Raw genomic sequence first — 22,593 nt, forward strand, 5'->3', positions numbered from 1 at the left:
CAGGAAGTAAAGGATCCGACACAGAGAGACAGGGATAAATTCCTAGGATGATGTAAGAAATTCTCAGAGTGTGACAGCTGGGCAACAAGGTTGGAGAACAGCTAGTCCAGAATAGAGCGGGAGAACAGAGAGCTTCAGGGATGAGTATTTCTAAGGGAAAAAACCTGAAAAGGATAGATAATCTGATGTAATTGATCATATTGAAAAGGGATTTACAGTTCTGTCAGAGTTTGGGATAAATTTGTTATAGGTACTTAGCAAATGAAGCAAAGGAAATATGAAAAAATACTCTAAGGTAAAATTACTATAATTACTGTGAAATTTAATAGTATTACATTAATTTTCTCAATTGAAATGGCATACTATAAATACTATTTTATAGTCAAATGTAATTTTTTTACATGATTTTAAAAAATTATGGTGAAAAACACGTAAAATCTACCATTCTAACCTTTCTCAAGTGCAAAGTGTTGACTTATATGCACATTGCTTTGCAACAGATCTCTAGAACTTTTTCATCATATGTAATTTTAATCAGTATATTTCATTGTAAGGATATACTATAGTTTGTTTATACAGTCCTATATTTTTGGACACTTAATTCTTTCTAGTATTTTGTTATAATTCTGAGTGTTGCAGAGGAGATGCTAGTGGCTAAATCTTTGCCCACATCCTTGACTATTTCATTAAGTTAAATTCCTGAATCAGAGGAGGTACACATTTTTATTAAAGCTTAAGTGACTCTAAAACATACAGTTCCCTTTGATTTGTGGTTTGTTGTCCAGAAGCCTGGAGGTTTTGCTTCAGTTAATCTTGGGACTTGGACATCTGTGTGTATCAAAATCTTTATAGATGGTTAGGAACCATTGCTCTAAATATTTAATGAACATAAGCAAGTACTTATAGAAAATGTGTGTGTGGTCATCTTTGGAAAAGATATTTGGAATGTAGACCATTTAAAATTAATATACTTAGCATAACCTTTTTCCCCCTAGGAACGAATGATCACGCACTTTGAAAGGTCCAAAATGGAGTAAAGAATGGGAAGATTTGCAGCTGAAGATGGCTAGTACCTGGGAAGAGATCAGCTTCTGTGTTAGTCTTTACACTGCTCCATGGGATTAAAGGAGGCAATGACATCCTGATCTGTTCCTTGATCTTTGTGCATTGGAGCTGGCGAGAGGTGTTGGAACAAGGAGAACATTCTATTGAAAACAAGGTCATAGGATGAGAAAAATCTACAAGTTTTTTATTTGCAGCATTGATGCCCCTTTCCCTCCCACACCCTGACATGGATGTTTATGCAACTTGTGTATGTTGTTCCTAAACCTTCTGTAATGTTTAAATTGTTTAATCTGTCAAACTAAAAAATTTAACATCTTCTGAAGAACTGTGACATCAACACCATAATAAGTAATATCCAGGAGCAACTGCCTGTAATTTTAATTTATTTAGGGAGTTACATAGGTGATGGGGGAAATTGTTAATTATCTTTGCATTTCCTGGGAAGCCAAGGTTAAATCTTGCAGAGGTAGTTTTGAGAAAAAGGAGTCCTTCTGCGTTAAGGAGCCATGGTTCTAACAATGATTAAAAGAACAACCAAAAAAAAAAAGAGACTGTTACAGTGTGATTTAGATCATTTGAAAAAGCAAAATCAAGTGCAATTTTGTTTACAAACGGTGTATATTAAAGATTTTTCTATTTCAGATGTACTTTAGAGAGAAATATTAGCTTAACTCTTTTGACATCTGCTATTGTGACACATCCCATTGCTGGCAATGTGGTGCACACTCCAGAACTTTTAACTACTGTTTTGTAAGCCTTCAAGGGCAGCATTGCAGAGTCCTAGGCAATGCTTTGCTTGCCTTCATGCCTTTTACTGGGTGTTGCACTAGATGCAGAAAGGCACTCTGTCGTAAGTGCATGTGAGTGAGCACCCTGTTAAAGGGATTATAATGCTTCAGAAGCAGGAGCTAATACAAAGGAAACAGGTCCTTCTGGCTTAAACAGTTTTTTCTGCATGAAATAGTGTGGAGGCCCTGGACTGCTGCTCATTCTTTAGGATCGACTGTTCTTGTATCTGGTGTTGGTTTAGGGATGGTTTATAAGAAACATCACAAGGTGATGGGATTCATTTGAAGCACTATATTTGTTTGAATGATTTTGTCCAATTTTGCCTTCCCAAGATTTTTTGTTCTACATAGAAAGTTCATGCCACTTTTTAATATTAAAAAATTTTAACAAAATTGATACCTTTTTCTCACTTTTTCTCCAGACTTTCTTTAAAGACCCTTCTTTCTCCCAAACTCTCTCCTGTAGAATTTTCCTTCCATGGTTTTTATTCTATGTTGTCTTATTTTCTGTTCAAACCAGTGACCACACTACTACAATCTTCACTAAAGTGTTAAATATTTAGGTAACATTTCTCTATAGTTGTTTGGTATGGTGATTAACAAAAAAAAAAATCACCTAGATAGTATCTCTAAGAAACAATATGAAGAACTGACTATTCTCAGGTTAACCCATTTGCAAAAGGCTGGTGTTAACTTTGTGTGCTTCTGTTCTTCCACAGTGAAACTTAGCAAGTGAACAGTAGTCATAATGCAGCAGGATAGTTGGTCAAATATTTTTCGAGACTGGTTAGATATTAACTTGAGACTAGGTTAAAAAAAAAAAACAACAACCCACCCCTGCCATGTCATGTGGCTTGCAGGGTCTTAGTTTCCTGACCAGGAATTGAACCTGGGCCTTGGCAGTGAAAGTGCCGAGTCCTAACCACTGGACCACCTGGGAATTCCCAAGAACCTGTTGTTTTAAGCAGGAGTGTATAGCACAAATTCTATAGGTTGATTATTCTTTCTGCTTTCTCTTATGGCTTCCTGTGTTACTTTGCTTGGTTATAGTGTATCAATTCCTAGAAGAGGTTCAGAAGGAATTTGTAGTATCACATTGACCTGTTACCTTAGAGTTTACATTGTTTATTTTGGTCTTGGTCCTTGGGTCTGGAACTACAAGGTATTCGGCCTTCTTCTAGCACAGCAGCTGGTAATTCTAAATTTTCAAGTTGTTCAGTTTCTATGGTGAAAACCAGCCACAAGATTTGTTTAGCAATTTTTCTGTTTCTTACTACTTGAAAATATTTCATTTGATTATCAGAAACAGCATTTGATAAAGATGGGACAGTATTCCTAATTTACAGATGAAGAGGCTGTAAAACTGACCAGGGCCAGTGGGTTTTTGTTTTTGTTTTTTAACACCTTACATCATAGGCTCACTCCTTTTTTCTTTTACATTTTGCTTTAAACCAAATGCTTAATTTTATGACATGTCTGCTGTTTTCTTGGGGCTAAACTGCCAGATACAGATCATTCTTGCATTGGTTCTCAAACTTTAAAGTTCATGGTCTCTCCTTGGGGACTTATTAAATGATTACTGGACTCCCCACTCCACAGTTTTTGAGTCAGTAGGGCTGGAATGAGGTCTGAGATTGCCTAACAAGTTCCCAGGTGATGCTGATCTAGGGACCACACTTTGAGAACCACAGGCCTAGACTAACCCGTAAAATACAAGGGTAAGTTAATCGAACTAGTTGGGTTTATAATGGTAATACTAAAACTACCATTGAGTGCTTAGATTGTTAGCCGTTGCTAAGCGCTCACACGTTAGATAGGTACACAACACTACCATCATTTTGCAGATAAAGAAACAGACTTCTAGAGATTGTTTCTTAAACGCCACAGCTACTTAGCTCATTTCCTAAATGGTACGTCTCCATCCCAGGTCTAACTGACACCAAAGCCTGAATTCTTCACTACCCTATGCTGCCCAAAACAGTTGTAAGATTAAAATCCTTTTTCCTTCTTGTTAAGCCCACGGCCACTCGCACTCCACGATGGAGAAGGTCGGTCCAGGGTGAAACGCGGTTCCAACCACCAGGGCATTCCTCGAGTGTGCTATAGGAACCGGAGCGGAAGGGGCGGGGCTTCGGTTGCGGAAGGGGCGGGCTTGGCTCTGCAGGAAGTCCGGTGTTGATGATGGCTCTATTGCCCAAGAGCCAGTAGCAGGGGTCCCGGCTCTTCCCTTGGCCTGATTCCGTCCCCACACCCGACCCGGCACAGTCCGGGTGAGACTGCGGCGGCGGCGACTCCGCCCGCCGCCATGCACGACGCCTTTGAACCGGTGCCGATCCTAGAAAAGCTGCCTCTGCAGATCGACTGTCTGGCTGCCTGGGGTGAGCTGAGGGGCCAGGCGGGGTCAGCGCGGGAGCGGCAGGGACCTTTCACGAGGCGAGGGAAGTGGACGGGAGTCTGGCTGTGTGGACGCCGGTCGAACGCCGTCAGAGAGGGGCCTAGGATGAGGGAGGGCAGAGCACTGTTGACAGCGAGGGTGGTGAAGCTGTTTGCTTTTGATGGTTTGTTTGTTTGTTGCATTGAACAAGTTAACAGCTATGTCTTTTCCCCCTTAATGATCACTCATCGCTTACTTCTAATTACTGTAGCTAACTTGTTACTCTCCACTCTTAATCTAGCCAAGTGGTTGATTGCCTTATAGTCAAAATGCCCAAGTTACCTAGCTTTTCTAGGTAGAAGAGCATCATTCCAGGCTGTCATGAAACCTAACCTATAAAAACTTGAATGATCCTTTTGGGATTGGCCAGTGCAGAAAGCAGGGTCAGGTATCTCTTCTCTGCTCCAGAATACAAATGGTTTCTGAAATAAACCTTGACTCTTAACTACAAACATTATGCTCCTATCTGTGAGTGTGTGTCTGATAACCAAAGACCAAACAGAAGTAATTTCAGTCTTTCCTGTTAATGTCCAGGTCCTAGAAATCAAGGGCCATAAAAAGGTGGCTCAGAACCCTCAATCAGATCTTATATTGAGCCAGGTACCCATGATGGGCCTGGTGGAAGCTGGTGTCCTATTCATTATCTGTGGACAGTGCCACCTAGTCAGAGTTCTCCACATCCTTTTCAGTAAGGTGCTTTCACTCTAGATCTTCTTATTAATGTGTGCCCCTCACCACCACCCCAAGCTTTAGCAGCCCTGGACCTCTTTTTTTTTTTTATTGAAATATAGTTGATTTACAATGTTGTGTTAATTTCTACTGTACAGCAAAGTGATTTAGTTTTATATATATATATATATATATATATATATATATATACACACACACATTATTTTTCATATTCTTTTCCATTATGGTTTATCACAGGATATTGAATATAGTTCCCTGTTCTCTACAGTAGGACCTTGTTGTTTAGCTCTGGGCCTCTTTAAAGTCACACTTCCACAGCAAGCTGTCCTAGGGTTAAGGAGAGAATCCTGCTTCCTCCAGATGTCTCAAGAAAACCACCATTTTTCTGTCATTAAATGCTCTCGGTAAAAATTAAAAATAAATAGAGGAGAAATAAAGAAATTGAAAAAATGAAAGACCTGACACTCAGCACAAAGGGGCTCGTTCTCCTGTTTCTTCAACAAGTATGTATTAAGTGCCTACATGGACCAGTCTCTCTGCTAGAGACAGGAATACAAGGCTGAATAAGAAACAATGCCTGTGCTCCTAGGACACACAGTGGCAGGCAAAGAAATATGAACAGATTACGATGCAAGATAAATGATACTAGAGACATACGCTGCCTAACATGGGAAGGTGGAGGGAGGGGTATTCCACTCAGCCTCGGACATATACTTCTGAAAAGGATGGATGCAGCTACTTATCACACTGTACTTAGCTTGTCAGAATTCTTGACTCTGATACCCTGTGGGACTAACAGTACACATATCTCAGTCTCTTTCACCAACTCTGGTTCATGTCAGTGAAGATTGCCTGAACCTGTGCTTTCCAGAAATACAGTTTTTGAATTGGTAGATAGCTTTCACTCTGCCTGATCTCCAAGCAAACAGGAGAAACACCCATTGCCTACTAGGATGCTGTGATAGGTATTGGCTACAAGAGGCCATTTACTGCCTTGTGCCTCAAAACTACTTTATTTTCAGACTTTACCAGCAATAAATATTGCTATTTCTAGTTGTTACCCCTTCTATCTACACCATGACCTTAGGCGGAAAGTTCATCCAGGAACCTGCAGGCTTCTGGAGAGCCAGACAATATTGGAGGTGGAAGATGTCACAGAGACACCATAATCCATCTCCTGGGATATGGAAATGAGGAAAATACTGATGATGATGATGACTTCTCCTGAAACTCTGTAGTTGTAGAATCCAGCTGCCTCTTCATCATCTTCATTTGCATATCTGGTTGCATGGCCAAAACAGTTCTTGATTTCAAAACATGCCTGTCCCCCTGTATCCCATAGCTCAGCATATGGCATTTCTGTTTGCCCATTTGGTTAAGGCCCAAATCATTGGAATTATTCTTGACTTCTCTTATTCTCTTATACACCACATCCAATCCATCAGCAAATCTTGTCTGCTCCACCTCCTGAAAAATTCCACAATCCAGTCACTTCTCTCCATCTCTACTGTTAACTACTGTTGACGAAAACACCAGTCTCTCTCATCTGAATTACTGTAGTAGTCTTCTAACTGATTACCCTGGGTTTGCCATTGTGCCATTTGCAGTATTTTAGCCACACAGAGGTAGAGTGATCCTTTGAAAACTTAATCTAATTGCATCTCTCCTCTGCTCAAAACCCTCCAGTAGCTTCACATCACAACTAGAATAACAACACCTGTCATCACAGCACCTGTCATGATCAGGCCTCTGGTTACTTCCCTGATTTTATCCCCTTTGTTCTTATCCCTTGCTCCTTTCTGATACTAGTTACACTGTCTTCCTTGTTCCATGAGCACAAAAGCATGTAACTATCTCAGGGCCTTTGCACTTGCTGTTTCCTCTGCCTGGCACTCTCTTGTCCTAGGTATTATATGGCTCATTCCTCATTTCATTTGCTGAAATGTCACATAAATCTGCAAGACCTTCCCTAACTATTCTATATAAAAGAAAATGCCACATCCACCAATGTGCTACTCTTTTACTCAGCCTTATCTTCTTTCACAGATTGCCACCTAATGCTATTTTATATGTTATTATTGTCTCTCTCATTCCATATTAGAATATAAATTTCTTCAGAGCAGTAACTTTGTTTTGTACATAGGTTTATTTGCAGTGCCTAGAACAGTTCCTGACTCATAATGGATACTTATTAAATATTTGCTTAATTAATTAATAGTAGTAATGGCTTCCATTACTGAATACTAATCTGTATTAAGCATTTATGAAATAATAACAACTCCATTTTGCAGAAGAAGAACCTGAAAATTTAAATAGTTTTTCCAAGGTCACGTCCAGTAAATCATGTCTGATTCTAGAGCCTGTTTCTCAAACTTTGATGTATATTCAGAGCCTATAAAAAATGTAGGGTGTGCGTGTGTATCTGTGTGTGTGTATACCCAATCCTTTTTATTTATATTTTCCAAAGAAACAATGGAAAAATAAATCAAGAATGATTAAAATGGTTACCTATAGGGCTCCCCTGGTGGCGCAGTGGTTGAGAGTCCGCCTGCCGATGCAGGGGACACAGGTTCATGCCCCGGTCCGGGAAGATCCCACATGCCGCAGAGCAGCTGGGCCCATGAGCCATGGCCGCTGAGCCTGCGCGTCCGGAGCCTGTGCTCTGCAACGGGAGAGGCCACAACAGTGAGAGGCCCGCATACTGCAAAAAAAAAAAGGTTACCTATAGCAGAAGGAAGAGAACAGGGGGAAGTGGACGAGGAGGGACTTCTCATAGTTTTAGCTTTGGAACTAGGTAAATGTCTCATGTAATTAAAAAATGCAGATTTTGGGGCACCACCACAGAATCATTGCATTAGAATCTCTGGGAGCAGGGCTTAGGAATGTGCAGTTTTAGTAAGTCCAAGTGATTCTGATGCAGTTAAACAGGGGCTGATGCTTTGAGAAACACTGTTCTTTGCCGTATGACCCAAAGAAGAGAAGTGCCGACTACCCTGTTTGTCTGTGTACTCCCTGCTGTGTTCAGCAGTGGTTGTTTATCACATGAGTTTGGACTGGGTTGCAACGTTGGATGGAGCTTCACTAGGGTAATTGTGAGCTAGAGGGCTCTACCTTCCTTCCCAGGAGGAATCATGTCTAACCTGTGGCTCAGGATTAGGCCATCAGGAATTTTCTAGGGCTGACTCTTGTTTGTTTTTGCATGTGTTACCCGTTAGTGTAGTGTGTTCCACTTTCTGATGTGCAATGTTGAGTCTCAGAAGGGACTGTCTATCCCGTGCTCTGCCTGATCTGCAGGCTTTTCATTTTCTGTGTCTTGTGTGCACGGCTGTGTTATATGATGACACAGAGTGTGCACAGGCCAGCCTGGGTCAGGTCCTCTGGCCATCTGAGCCCCCACTGACATCTGTAACAAAATCAAGCCTTTTCAGAGCTCTGTGCCATCATTACCTCTGGGTGATACACTCTTTTTCTTTTCTTTTTAATAAATTTAATTAACTTATTTATTTTTGGCTGCATTGGATCTTCATTGGTGCGTATGGGCTCTCTCTAGTTGCGGCCAGCGGGGGCTACTCTTCATTGTGGTGCGTGGGCTTCTCATTGCAGTGGAGCACGGGCTCTAGGCGTGTGGACTTCAGTAGTTGTGGCGCACGGGCTTAGTTGCTCCATGACATGTGGGATCTTCATGGACCAGGGATCGAACCCATGTCCCCTGCATTGGCAGGCGGATTCTTAATCACCATGCCACCAGGGAAGTCCCCACTGTTTTTCCTTATGAGTTTGAGGATTAGGAATGAGTATGTGTGTGGTGCTTTTACTAGTTAAAAGAAAGCTGTTAACAATACTTTGCGTGTATGAGAAATGCATTTTCCTCAGCATCTCCAAAGGAATGCTTGAAAAAGGTCAAATAAAATTTCAATTTCAATTTTTTTAAAATTTCAGTGAATTTGTCTGATTCAGTTTCATGACCAATAGAGTAGACATTTGATAGAAACATCTATTGGTAAATAAACATTTCAATAAAAATGGAAAGCAGACTCTTAAAAGTCATACTTAGGAGTTTGGCTTCATATTTTGGTAGTACAGCTTCATGAGGATTTTTTTAAGCCCCAGTGTGACAGCATTGGAGCTATGCTGTAAGGTAACAGATAGCAAACATGGAAGTACACATAGAGTGAGACCAGCTGAGGGGTCCCTGGAGAGACTCTTGGGGAGGGCTGTTGCCGGGTACCTTGTAGAGGTAAAATTGATAGGCCTTGCGGACCAGGGTGGGAGATGAAGCTGTTGAAAGAGGTAAAGAAAAATAGGAACTGGCAGGGGCTTGGGGGTCACAGTGGAGAGGATGGGGAAGATGGTGAACATTATGGTGGCCTTTTTGCTATAGATTTTTCTATATGTTATAAGTGAATTAAAAAAGATTCTATGTATTTGAAACATTAGTGGGTGTCCTAAAAATCAACTTTAATATTTTCAATTGCTCAATACAGTGATATCTATAAGTAAAGTTCTAAACATAGTATCGTTTGCAAAGCAAGCATTGTGAACTGAATTCTTTTCTTTTTTTCACCATGTTCTGCTCCGGCATAAATCACCAGTGTTCCATTGGAGCTAGTGTTATTTCTGATTTCCACTTATGTCATTGAGGGCACACTGTGTCTTAACTTTCTGTGCTCTGCCTTTACTTTAAAACCCAAAAGAGGACAGAGTCACTATCTTTTTCTGGAAGACTAAGGACATCAACCTGGAGAAATGTTCCTGATGTGGCTCCTGACCTGTTTTTATAAACATAACCATTGTCTTTCAGACAACCTCTGGCTGACATCTATTCTTTTGAGATGGGATGCCTTAGTAAGTGCATTGTAGCATGGGGTTAAGGATCAGACAGGCTGGAGTTGGAATCCTGCCCCTGCTACACATATCTTACTACATGTGTGACTCTGGACAAGTTACCTAGGCCTCAACTTTCTCATCTATAAAATGGGGATTTAAGAAAAGGACATAAGTCAAAGGATAGTTGTTATAACCTATGGTAAGTGCTTAGCATTTCCTGGAACACAATGCATGCTCTGTAAAGTTTATTTATGTCATTATCTAATATTTTATTTTGCAAAAGATCAAGAGTTTATGAAAGGAATAAGTGACTGTTACAACCTCAAAAACCTGAAGAAGTACATGCTTAACTTCCCTTAGTGATTTAATATAAATCTGTCAGGGTAATTATTTAAGTCCTTTCAGAAACTTTTGCCTTTTAGCCTAGACCGATGTCTCCCAAAATGCTGTCCCTGAACAAACAGCATCAGCATCACCTGGGGACTTGTTAGAAATGCAGATCCCCAGTCCCACTTCCAGACCTACTGAATCAGAAACTTGAGGGCAGGGCCTAGCAATCTGTTTTAATAAATCCCCAAATAATTCTGATACACACCAAAGTTTAAGAACCACTGGCCTAGACCATCTTTTTTTAAATTTTAAATAATAGCTTTATTGAGATGTAATCCATATACCATACAATTCACCCATTTAAAGTGTACAATTCAGTGGTTTTCAGTACATTCACAGAGTTGTGCAAGTATTGCCACAATTTTAGAACATTTTTATCACCCTAAAAAGAAACCCCTTTTCTTTTTCCCCAGTCCCACCAGCCCACAAGCCCCAGGTAACCACTAATCTTTCTGTCTCTAGATTTGCCTATCCAGGACATTTCATGTAGTAGAATCATGCAATGTGTAGCCTTTTTTGTCTGGCTTCTTTTATTTAGCATAATGTTGTCAGATCCATCCTATGGTAGCATATATCAGCACTTCATTCCTTTTAATGGCTAACAGTCCATTGTATGGATATGTCACATTTTGTTTATCCATTCATCAGTTGATGGATGCTTGGGTTGTTTCCACCTTTTGGCTATTGTGAATAATACTCCTATGAACATTTATGTACAAGTTTTTGTGTAGACATATGTTTTCACTTCTGTTGTGTGTATGCCCATGGGTGGAATTGCTGGGTCATATGATAACTCTATGTTTAGTCTTTTATGGAACTATCAGACTGTTTTTCAAAGGGCTGCACCATTTTATTTTCCTGCCAGCAATGTATGAGGGTTCCAGTTTCTTCACGTCTTTGGCAACACTTATTATTATCTGTTAGACCATGTTTTGAGATAATGAATTCTGTAAGTTTAATATGCTATGGCACTTCTTATTTTTCCTAAAGTAAAATCATCAAACCTTCAAAGGATGCCTTTTAGCTGTTATTTCTGAGATCAGATACCTAGTTTTATGTTTATACTACCCATTTTATGATTTTATAATCTTCCATCAAAATTTTGGTCAGTTTCACTTTGAAACAATGAAGCCAGGGACATTTTTCATTCTCTAATATGTCTCACCTAGTTCAATAAATATTTCTTCAATTAGTTGATTCTGAAACATTTCTTTCTCTTTTTTTTTTTTGGGCTGCACGGCACGGCATGTGGGATCTCAGTTCCCCAACCAGGGATCGAACCTGTGCCCCCTGCAGTGGAAGTGCAGTCTTAACCACTGAACCGCCAGGGAAGTCCCTCAAACATTTCTTGAATATAAACATTCCTTAGTTTTGCAAAACACCTACTATCAAAAGCAACTCATTTTCTCAACCCTTTGATTTCTGATTATAAGCTCCAGCTAAAGAAATAGGGTCTTACTAAACCTGACGGTCCTTTTCTTTTCCAGAGGAATGGCTGCTTGTTGGAACGAAACAAGGTCATCTTCTTCTCTATAGGATTCGGAAGGATGTTGGTAAGTGGCAGCTTTTCAGAACAAAGTACGAGGTGGCTTACTGCTCATGTAAAAAAAAAAAAAAATATATATATGTATACACTGTAAAATCAGTGATTCCTGGACCATTAAAAGAGTGCTTGCTTCAGCAGCACATATATTAAAACTGAACTGTTAAAAGAGTGACTGCGGGTTGGCGGTAGTGCAGTGGAAAAGTGGGGAGAAACTTGTGAGAATCTCCAGGGTTTTCTCTTTTCTTCAGACTGTATTTCCCTACCCCCATCTGGGAGGTGAGGCTAGATGTTTTTTCCCTTCTCACTTCTTGGAGACTCATACCAGAAATAAGAAATATTACAATGGGAGTAAGATTCTCATGTAAATGTTATGGTAGTAGGAAAAAAAAATTAAGAGCCATTGATGTTAAAGATCTTGTTAAACTTCTGCGGGGTGGACTAGGACAGAGGGGACCTGGGCTTGAGTCAGGTTTTACTTCTCCCCAGCCACGTGACTATGAGTAGGTCCTTTCCAATGTCAGTTTCCTCTTCCATAAAGCATCTCACAAAATTGTTGGGGTCAGATGCAAGGACTTTGAAAACTAAAACTTTAATCAAATATTTCTTTGTCAGTAAAAATGTAGAATAACTAAAAGTATTTGACGTTTATTCTGTTAGAGTGCCCTCTAATGGGGAAAAAAGTACCTTGCTCCCTTTTCCTAATTTTATTTGTGTTCTCTGTGGAAAATTGATGTGTTTGGATATTATACCCTGGAGCTACAGAGTATAGAATTCAGCTATTAATGCCAGAGTAGGTTGAACCATATTAAATTGTCATTATTTGGCTATATTAGAAAAAACAAAATTCATAGCTTTCAACCCAGTATATAACTTATCATAGTGAATAGCTTAATGTAAGTGTGGAAATAGAACCTTCTCTTTGGAACCTGTAGCAAGGGTAACATATTGGGAAAAAAAGAGTATCTTACTGGTGTAAAGGAGGAAAAAATTCTTTTTAACTCTACCCATCTTAGGTTGATTGTATGGGGACCTGTAAATCAGAGAAGCAACAAGACAAAGGAAAAGGACTTTGAGTTTCTACAGTGGCAAATTATGGGAAGGCAAATATATGGGGGAACTAATTAGAGATGTTTGTTATGTAGATTCCTCTGGTGCAGTCTGTGGGCTGATATGGGTCTCGAGTTGTCTCTAAATTGATTAAATATTGTCCTTGATAGAGAGGAGATGGGAGGCACCTTTGTAAATTTGTGTCTGGCTCTTTGGCAGATGGTAGCGAGCAGAGAGCTTTTCTTATATCTGCTTCTTCTCAGTTACCTTCAACTCAAAATAATCCTTGTGCCAGAGTAGCATATTTTGGGGTGGCATATTCTGCTACCCTTCACCGGTGCAATAGGGAGGGAGGAAGGTACCTGGTCAGGTTCTGTGGTGGGGTAAGAAGAGAAACCAGAAGATCAAAACAGGGTTTACAGTAAGTCCCCTACATACGAACGAGTTCCATTCTGACAGACCATTCGTAAGTCCAGCAAAGTTAGCCTAGGTAGCCAGCTAACACAATCGGAGGTCAAGCTGCAATTTCACTCACTCCTGATGTTGGGGAAGTTTTTGAGCTAAGGGTCCATGCATATTCATGAATGGCCTTGGATAGTTGAGAGTCCAAGCGTTAGCTGAGTGAAGTGACTGAGGGTCTGAAAAGGTCAACATCATCATCCCTTAGGTTCCAGTTGATCTGGTGGTTGAGCACCTTAGAGGGGGTTAAATTCTGCAAAATCTCAAGAAAGCGAGGCTAATCTTTACCACTGAAACAGAACTGGGAGTCTTTTCACCTGATTTTTTATCTTTGCTATTGTTACTTCTCTTGCTCTTTTGTTCCCTTAAGATCGTTATTACTGAGATCTGTCCAAGGACAAGCATTGTGGCCAGGCTTAGCTCACAAAATGGCTTAGGCCAAAAATGGCTTCTCTTATATCAAGAAAACCGTGACTGGTTCTCTTTCTCCAGGTACCCTCTACCTTATTGACTTACACAAATAGTAAATGTTTTAGGCTTTGCAGGTCATAACATCTCTGTCATGACTACTGTACTCTGCTACTGTAGCAAAAGAGCAGCTGTAGACAGCATGTAAATGAATGGGTGTGGCTGTGTACCAGTAAAGGGTAATTTACAAAAACAGGTGGAGGACTGGATTTGACCCCAGGCAGTACTTTGCTGGCCCTTGCTTTAAATTTTAGTTCTCAGAGCCAGAATATTTGTATTCTGTGACATTGACCCAGTCTGTAATTTAAAAATTAAGCCTGCCTTTGGTTTTATTCGGCTTTCAACAACTGTGTTTTGACTGTCTAATGCGGGCTCAGATGACGTGCAAAGCAGGGAGATAAAGAGAGCCTAATAGGGCTTCCCTGTTGGCGCAGTGGTTGAGAGTCCGCCTGCCGATGCAGGGGATGCATCCGTCCGGGAGGATCCCACATGCCGCGGAGCGGCTGGGCCTGTGAGCCATGGCCGCTGAGCCTGCGCATCCAGAGCCTGCGCTCCGCGGCGGTGGGAGAGGCCACAGCAGTGAGAGGCCCAAGTACCGCAAAAAACATCAAATACTAAATACTCTGATAAAGTAACTTGTTTAATATATCATTTCTGTATTAAGGAATTGAAAACTAAACTATAAGAATAAACTTTTCAACATAGTATAGACTCAAACTGGTAATATTAATGTTAATGTGACTTGGAACCCTGGTGCCAACTGTTCCTTGCCCTGTGACCAATTCACCATGTAACCTTTGACAAGTTAGTTAACCTTCCTCAGTTTCCCCACAGGTAACTTGAATAGCAATATTAACCTACCTTAGATAATTAGGAAATCAAACTGATTAGAGACTTCACTTCTCCCTATACCCCTAGCGAACAGTTCAGTTCTGGACCAGCTCTAGTCTGTTTATGGGCCAGAAGTAGTCCTGGGCCTCCATGAATCAGCCATAGAACTAACTGGGTTTCTAAATTTGAGATATTCCGAACTGAAACCACTAGATGGCATTTTGGGAGGCTCCGAGGAGCTCCAGTTCTTTATGTCTCAGCGCAGAAAGAATTCATTGAGAGGCAAAGTGATAGATAAGAAGTGATTTATTAGAATAGGATACTTGTGAGGCTTATAAGCGGGTGGGCGAGAGGGTGCCATGCCCCGAGAACTTAGTGGGCTACAGTTTTATAATCAAAGGAAAAGTGGGGAGGGGGAAAAGACCACCTTCTTCCTCATTCTAGAGTAGGTGTCATGCTTCTGTCATCAGTTCCTCCTCTACGTCAGACAAAGGAATTTTCTTATCCCTACATGGTCAAGCCAGGACTGTCATGGTGCAATGGAAATGAGCAAAAAGGTAGTAACATATGCTAAAAATGGCACATCATCTCAGGTTTCAGTATAATGTCACCTTTTCCTTATATTTTTGTTTTTAGTGCGTGCAGAGGAGCATGTTCTAGGAATCAGTAACTTACTGAGCTCACTGGGAAGGATGTGTGTCTCATGCCACCATTGTTTTATTGTTTTGGAGCATGTCTCATGCTTCTGTTGCATGGTTTTGTTGCTAAGCAAGCCTGCTTGGTTTTGCAGTTAAATAAACCAGCTTTCTTAAGTGGTCATTAACTTACAGGGGTCTCCCATACTTTTTTCTTTACTTACAGTCCCCTAGTGGGATTGACTATTTAATTTCCTACTTTGTCCCTTTACTCTGTCCCTATCAAAACCTCAGTAAGGCTACGACCAGACTAACTTTCTGAGGGAAGGGAGAGAGTGGGTAGTGAGATGTCATGGAAAGACTGGGGTTAAGGGGACCTGGACTCTGATCTGATCTGAGCCATCCCCTTCCTGTGAGTTCACAAACGTCTCTAGGCTTCAATCTACTCAGAGACTTCAGTCTACTCCTAAACAGAGGAGTTAGATTACTTCTTACTTCTTATCTAAGATCTTAACAACTTTGTGTTTACTTCAGTGATGCCTCACCCCAGAGCAGTGGTTCTCAAAGTTTGGTCTTGTGGAGGAAAAATGTCACCTGCCATATCAGTAAACAAAGGATGTGGCCCTCAAGCCATCAGGCAGCCACTGCAGCCTCAGACTGTGCGCCCTGAGGGTATTCAGGAGGGAGAAAAACAGGATGCTGGCCTTAGATAGTTAAGGTGCATATCAAAGGAATGATTTCAGTGAGCCCAGACTCTTGCATCCTCCCATACATAGAAACTTGAGAAGTCTCATTTTCTTACATAGCAGTAATCTTTTGATGTCTGACTACCTGTTTTTTTTTGTCTGAACTCCTATATATCCTGGCTCCTCTCTGGCTTAATTCCTTAGCAAGTCTACAGAATAAAACATAATTCTCAACTTTTAGGTTATGCGTTTTTTTCCAGTCGACAGTTTCTAGACCCCAGGAGGTTCCCCAAAATCCTTTCAGAGGAGCCACAACGTCGAAACTTGAGTTCACAGTAACACTAAAACATGATTGTTTTTTCACTGACATTTGCACAGACGGCACACAAGTAAGGCAGCTAAAACTGCTGCCCCTCATAACAAGTTCAAGACAGTGGTTGGCAGTCTTGTTGGCACCACACTGTTCAAGCAGTTGTATTTTTGCCCAGTATGTGCTCACAGTGCTTTTTTTTTTTTCTTTAAGCCAGTTTCACTCAAGAATGTTCTTTGTAGGGCAGTAAAAAGTATTAATTTTATTCTATCTTGACCTTTGAGAACACCTCTTTTCAATAATCTGTAATACAATGGGAAGTACACATGAAGCACTTCAGCTGTGTTCAAGGTACAAAGCCCAGTGGCTGTCTCAGGGGAAAAGTACTTATATGATGGTTGGAGCAACGAGCTGAACTGACCACTTATTTCATGGAGCATCATTTTTGCTTGAGAGAGTGACTTAACAGATAGACTGTGGTTTTTCAGACCATTTGGGTGTTTGGTAGATGTTTTCTCACAAAGGAACAAAGAGAGTCTGTCACTTCAAAGAAGACAACTGGCAGTGTTTGTTACTAATGATAAAGATAGAGCTTTCAAGAGAAAATTAGAATTGTGGAAAAATTGTATCCATCCCCATGAGCTTGACAGCTTCTCCATACTTATGATTTTCCTGATGAGATGAGGGGTGATAATGAGCATGATTGTTTTTCAGCCCTATAACAAAATGTGTCAACATTTGGAAAATCTGTGTAACTATGTGAACCAGTATTTTCCAGTGCATGAAATTTCTAAACCAAGCACGAATCAAAGAGCCATTTGAAGTGTAAGATAGACCAATGGACTTTTACAGAAAAGTTCATTAATAGGTTTCAGATTCCAGATTGCAAGAAACTCCATTTGTCAAATTTTTGTATAGCATCAAAGAAGATCCACAATTATCTGAAAAAGCTGTTAAAATATTCCTCTCTTTTCCAACTAAATGTCCACACGAGGACAGATGTTTGTCATATACCACAACCAAACAACATATCAAAACAGATTAAATGCAGAAGCAGATGTGAGAGTCAGCTGTCTTCTATTAAGCCAGACATTAAAGAGATTTATAAAAGTGTAAAACAATGCTTTTCTTTTAAATTTGGAAAAAGTTATTCATAAAAATGTTATTTACACTGATATGTAATGAGCTTATTACTGTTATGTTTAAGTCAGTTAATACATGTTTTGGAACTTCCCTGGTGGTGCAGTGGTTAAGAATCCGCCTGCCAATGCAGGAGACATGGGTTCGAGCCCTAGTCTGGGAAGATCCCACATGCCGCGGAGCAACTAAGCCCGTGTGCCACAACTCTTGAGCCTGTGCTCTAGAGCCCACGAGCCACAACTACTTAGCCCATGTGCCACAACTACTGAAGCCTGAGAGCCTAGAGCCCGTGCTCCACAACAAGAGAAGTCACCGCAGTGAGAAGCCTGCTCACCTCAACGAAGAGTAGCCCCCGCCCGCCACAACTAGAGATAATCCCTCAAGCAGCAAAGAAGACCCATAAAAGCCCAAAATAAATTAATAAATAAATTTATTTAAAAAAAAAATTTTTTTAAATACACATTTTTTAAATTCCTCAGTTTTAATTTGTAATGGTAAGCATTGATAGCTGTAATCCATGTAAAAATTCTGGTCCTCAGTAAGTTTTAAGATGAAGGGGTCCTGAGGCCAAAAAGTGTGAGAATCTCTGCCCTAGATAATTCTGCTCATAAAGAGAATTGTTAGAGGTAATAAAGTCCTTTTCAAATACAGAACTCTTTATCAAGCAGTAACGGCTGATTTTTTTTTTTTTTCTTGTGCAATGTAATGGCATAATACAGGGCAGGTTTCTGAATCTCCCAGAACTTCAGGGCCCTGTCTTCATCTCCTCTTCTGTGGGACATGTGGAGGAAGTAAGACCAGCTTTGGTGGTGTGGGTCCTAGTGGCTGCCTCAAAGAGTCTCCATCGATTTGAGCGGTCGGCCATGTACATAGTCTCTCCCCAAGCTGGGAGGCAGGTGGCAGGGTGCAGGCTCAGCACACAGGCTTTATGTAAAGTCAGCCCTGAGTTTGCCTCTGGGCTTTCTCTCACTGGCTGCTACCTAACTGCTTGACCTGTCAGGTTCCTCAGATATGAAATTGGAATAATAATACGTACTTCTGGAGGTGGTTGTGAAGTTACAGAGAACACATAGACATTTTAAAATCCAGAGCCTGGCACTTAGCTATTGCTTAGTTAATGATAGCGGCTGTTAATATTGTGATAATTATTCTCTTTTTGACTCTGGTGACTTTTGACCCTAAATGTTTTGGTCATCCCAGCAAGGCTGGCTTCATGTGTTTTTTATGGTCTATAACTTTCTTCCCCTTTTTAGCAAGTGTCAGCAGAGGTGGCATCACCTGAGAGTGGCAGTAAGTGTAGATGCATTAAATTGCTTTAGCTCTGGGGATGGTGTTGTTCGCTCTGTCCTGTCATACGGGACACAGGGTAACCGGTGGGATTTAGTCTGTCTCCGTCTAAGGATGCTTTGGGCTGGGATTCATTGCTGGGGCTCCTATATTTGACTGTTACTTTTTACACTCTTTTGGTGACATACTTTGCCAAGGTGCTATTATGTAGGATAAAATCCTCATAAGTACCTTGCAGCTTCAGTAAAATGTGGTGTGGTCCTTTCTGCTAATGCCAAGTGAAGGTGCATGAAACCCTCTGTTCTAAAATTGCAGTTGAAAGCAACTTACTGTACTCAATAAAGACAACTGGCTATTTTAGATCTCCAACTTCAAGTCTTTAAGGAATTTTTTATAATTCATGTAGGAGAGCAGTCTGGAGCAGCATTTTTTGTCATAGTTATTTTTATATGTATCCCTGTGTTGGAAATGTGAATGTTTGTTTCTTTCCCATAGGTTGCAACAGGTTTGAAGTGACATTAGAGAAATCCAATAAGAACTTCTCCAAAAAGATTCAGCAGGTAGGCCGTGATGGTGGTAGCTACAAGAATATTTGACTTCTATGAGACCCCGTCAAAGCTAGGACTTTGGTAAAATTATTTATTCATCTTTGAATCCTCTGCTCTTTGCCCTCCCATTTATGCCGGGATCTCTGTCCATCCATCAAGTACCTGAGATCCTCTTTCACGAACAGAAATTGTGATTGCACATAAGTCAGATCCTTGTCATTGATACGGGCTTTTTAGTCCCTTTTTAGTATTGCAGTTAAAATGAACATTTGTTAAACCTTGTCAGAAGTGTTTGAGTCTAATGATTTACTATTTTCCAGATCCATGTGGTTTCCCAGTTTAAGATTCTGGTCAGCTTGTTAGGTAAGAAAATGGGTTGCATTTGTATTTCATGTGTCAAGAAACAAAAGCTATGACCTGATTAACCCTTTCATGGTTAATTTGATAGTTGTTACTTAACAATGAAACGGACACATTCCTAACCAGATGCAGCAGGGTACACAGGTAATAAAGGCACCAGCATCCCCCATATCTTGAGCTCTGTTCTCCAAGAAGTATCACTTCATTCATTCATTCATTCAATATTTATTGAGTCCTACTCTAGGCATTGGGGATACCAAGTTGAATGAGACATGGTTTCTATCTTTGAAACTTAGGTTCTGGTTCTGAAGACCAAAATGACAGAAAGTACTCATGTTACAGTGTGATAAGTTACAATGAAAATTTATAAAAAGTATTGTGGGATCTTAGTAATGGGAGAGACAGCATTGTCCAGTGGATGACTAGGGTTTCAACAGGAAGAGAGGGGTAGGCAGAGTGTTATAGGCAGAGGGAACAGCTTAAGCAAAGGCCCTGAAATCTGGCCAGACTTAGGGTATATGGTGGAGACTGGTAAGAGACAGGTGAGAGATCAGGGCCAGACTATTCCAGGCCTTGTTTGAAAAGCCATAGTTTCATGGAAGGCGGCCAGTGAGGCCTTTTCATGACAAGCAGAAGAACTAGAAACTTGCCTCATGCTCTGTACTGTTCAGCCCAGGGCCCAAATGGTAGAATCATTTTAAACTTAGTTTCTAGTCAAGAGAGAAACATTTAAATTAACTAAAACTAGCTAAGAGGCCCAAGTGAAATTATTGCACTGGCTTTGCTAGAAAAGAAATCCTTGCCATGGGTTTGTACAAAATCCACAGGGGGTTTCCTTTCTCTTACTGGAGCCTCCTAATGTGAGTAGCTTTGAAAGGAATTTCTTGTACAAATATTGCATCACAAGTTTCCAGACTTGAGAAAGACAGAGTATAAGAGTGTTCTTTGGAAGTGAAAGAGCTCTTTAATTCAAGCCAGCCCAAATTTAAAGGAACAAAATATACAAGTTTAGAAGACTAAGTGACTTCTTAAATGTTTCCGTACTGGTCATGGACCAGAATAGGTCATTGTTAGTGAAGCTGAAGGTACATCTTCGACCAGTATTTGCCATTTGGTTCTTCTGGTTGTTACACAGTTATTTTGTGTGTGTGTGTGTGTGTGTGTGTGTGTGTGTGTGTGTGTGTGTGTGTGTCTTGAAGGTGGCTATACTAGAGAATTGTGAGAATTTATACGGGTGTTTTACCTCCTTCCAAACAGAAAATAATATTTATGTCCATGACCTATTGACATTTCAACAAATCACTACAGTTTCCAAGGCAAAGGGAGCATCACTGTTCACATGTGACCTCCAGGTAAGTGTGGGCGAGATGAAATTTGGCTTTGTGCTTTAATAAATGCAGCCTTTCCTACATCATTCCTACCATTAGATGGGAAGAATAACATTGATATCCAAACTCAGCAGAGACTCCAAAGAGAGTATTTGATTTTGGATTGTATTAGAGAAATTTCCCCCTTAAAATGTTGAAACATTTGCATTCCCTGTGTGTGCACTACCGGACAGCTGTATTTCAGGAGGCAGCTAATCGAGGACGAAAATGCTTGCCATGGACAAACCATTAGTGGGAAATCATGACTGTAACAGTACATGAACATAGCTCTAGGGCATTAAAGTGACTCTTGTTCTGAACGTATCATTGTGGTCTTTGTCCTTAGGGAGTTTTCGTTATTCGGAAAAGACATTTCTCCTGATTTTTGCCAATCCGTCATCCTTACCTTCTTCAAAATCTGCGTCACCCCTCTATTCAGCTTTGATCACTTTTTAGCACTTACGATCTATATTGACGCTGCATCGTTTGTTGTATGCTTAGGCATTTCCGTCCCCTACTCCTTTAAAGGATTGAAAGTGGGCCTGCTGTCACTGACACAGGCTGATCCCTGCCCCTGCAGGTATTGACAGCCATGAGCAAGAAGCATTTAAGAAAAAAAGGAGGAAGCAGTTATATAGGTTTTCCTCTCTAAATATAAAGGCCCATGACATTTGCTGGGACCGGGGCCTCTGACTGGCAGCCCTTGGGGAGGAAGCGCTTCTCAGCCTGTTGTTTCTGAGCGCATCTTAGATAGAATGGTGTGCTTTGGTTCGGCTTATATGGCAGCATGACCTTGTATGACAAGGGATGTTCAGATTAGTAGCCTTTTCAAGGTAGAAAAGTCTCTAATATAGTTGTCAGTTCTGGAGTCATCGTGTGCACATCCTCATTCGCTCTGGGTGTCTCTTCCCAGCACACAGAGACTGGGGAGGAGGTGTTGCGGATGTGTGTGGCTGTGAAAAAGAAGCTGCAGCTCTATTTCTGGAAAGACAGGGAATTTCATGAATTGCAGGTACAGTCCACTGTTTCCTGGTCCATGGGTTGGGTGAGAGCTGCTGCTAAGTTGACCCACAGCTTGAAAGACTTGCTTTTCAGTTCCTGTGAAGCTCAGGAGCCCAGTCTTGATGTTCTCCCCAGATGAATGCTCTGCTAGGAGTACCTATGAGTTACTTGTGCGCACTTGTCAAAATCTCCTGGCCTTCAGAGGCAGGAGTAGGACAATTCTACACCTCTACAGATTCATTTATATCAAAGGGGGTTTTCACCTTTTCCGAATGCACCTTGTCCAGTTCATGGGTGACTTGTATTTTTATTATGGGTGGTTTCCTGGCCTCATGCTAAGAGAATTGTATTCAGATGAGGGTGAGAGTAATTTTGCAGAATGGGGGTGGAATAACAGGAAGGTCATGGTTTTTTTCCTTTAACATCTTTCCAAGTGAACTCTTGCTGTCTTCTCCAGGGAGACTTTAGTGTACCAGATGTGCCCAAGTCCATGGCATGGTGTGAAAATGCTATCTGTGTGGGTTTCAAGAGAGACTACTACCTAATAAGGGTAAGATTTACTATTTTGCAAGTATCGTCAGTTTACCTTGGGGAATGTGATTACGAGTCTACCTGGGAGAGATGATTATGTGCTTCTGAACTGTAGGTCAAGAGACTGCCTTAAGTAGAGTTCTTGGCATAACAGGGTTTGTGTTTTTATGTTTGGTTATCTT

At 40.8% G+C, this 22,593-nt stretch overlaps 2 protein-coding genes across 4 annotated transcripts in view; both read left to right on the top strand.

Moving 5' to 3' along the window:
• The window catches only part of TMEM87A (transmembrane protein 87A), a 43,168-nt gene extending 40,918 nt beyond the window's left edge, over positions 1 to 2,250 (top strand). For both annotated transcript variants that reach the window (XM_024732561.1, XM_024732562.1), the window contains exon 20: positions 996 to 2,250. In XM_024732561.1, the coding sequence (XP_024588329.1) occupies positions 996 to 1,037 (42 nt within the window). In that variant the 3' untranslated portion in view covers positions 1,038 to 2,250. The remainder of the gene's footprint in view (positions 1 to 995) is intronic.
• A 1,776-nt stretch (positions 2,251 to 4,026) lies between these two features.
• VPS39 (VPS39 subunit of HOPS complex) overlaps positions 4,027 to 22,593 on the top strand; it is a 44,757-nt gene continuing 26,190 nt past the window's right edge. Inside the window, exons 1-7 of one of the 2 annotated variants that reach the window (XM_024732465.1) lie at positions 4,027 to 4,231; positions 11,682 to 11,747; positions 19,099 to 19,163; positions 19,472 to 19,514; positions 20,769 to 20,863; positions 21,792 to 21,890; positions 22,338 to 22,430. In XM_024732465.1, the coding sequence (XP_024588233.1) occupies positions 4,159 to 4,231; positions 11,682 to 11,747; positions 19,099 to 19,163; positions 19,472 to 19,514; positions 20,769 to 20,863; positions 21,792 to 21,890; positions 22,338 to 22,430 (534 nt within the window). In that variant the 5' untranslated portion in view covers positions 4,027 to 4,158. The remainder of the gene's footprint in view (positions 4,232 to 11,681; positions 11,748 to 19,098; positions 19,164 to 19,471; positions 19,515 to 20,768; positions 20,864 to 21,791; positions 21,891 to 22,337; positions 22,431 to 22,593) is intronic. The other variant, XM_024732466.1, reaches the window with a different exon arrangement.

The sequence above is a fragment of the Neophocaena asiaeorientalis genome, unplaced genomic scaffold (genome assembly GCF_003031525.2).
Source record: "Neophocaena asiaeorientalis asiaeorientalis breed wild unplaced genomic scaffold, Neophocaena_asiaeorientalis_V1.1 scaffold119, whole genome shotgun sequence".
In the NCBI taxonomy this organism is placed as follows: Eukaryota; Metazoa; Chordata; class Mammalia; order Artiodactyla; family Phocoenidae; genus Neophocaena; species Neophocaena asiaeorientalis.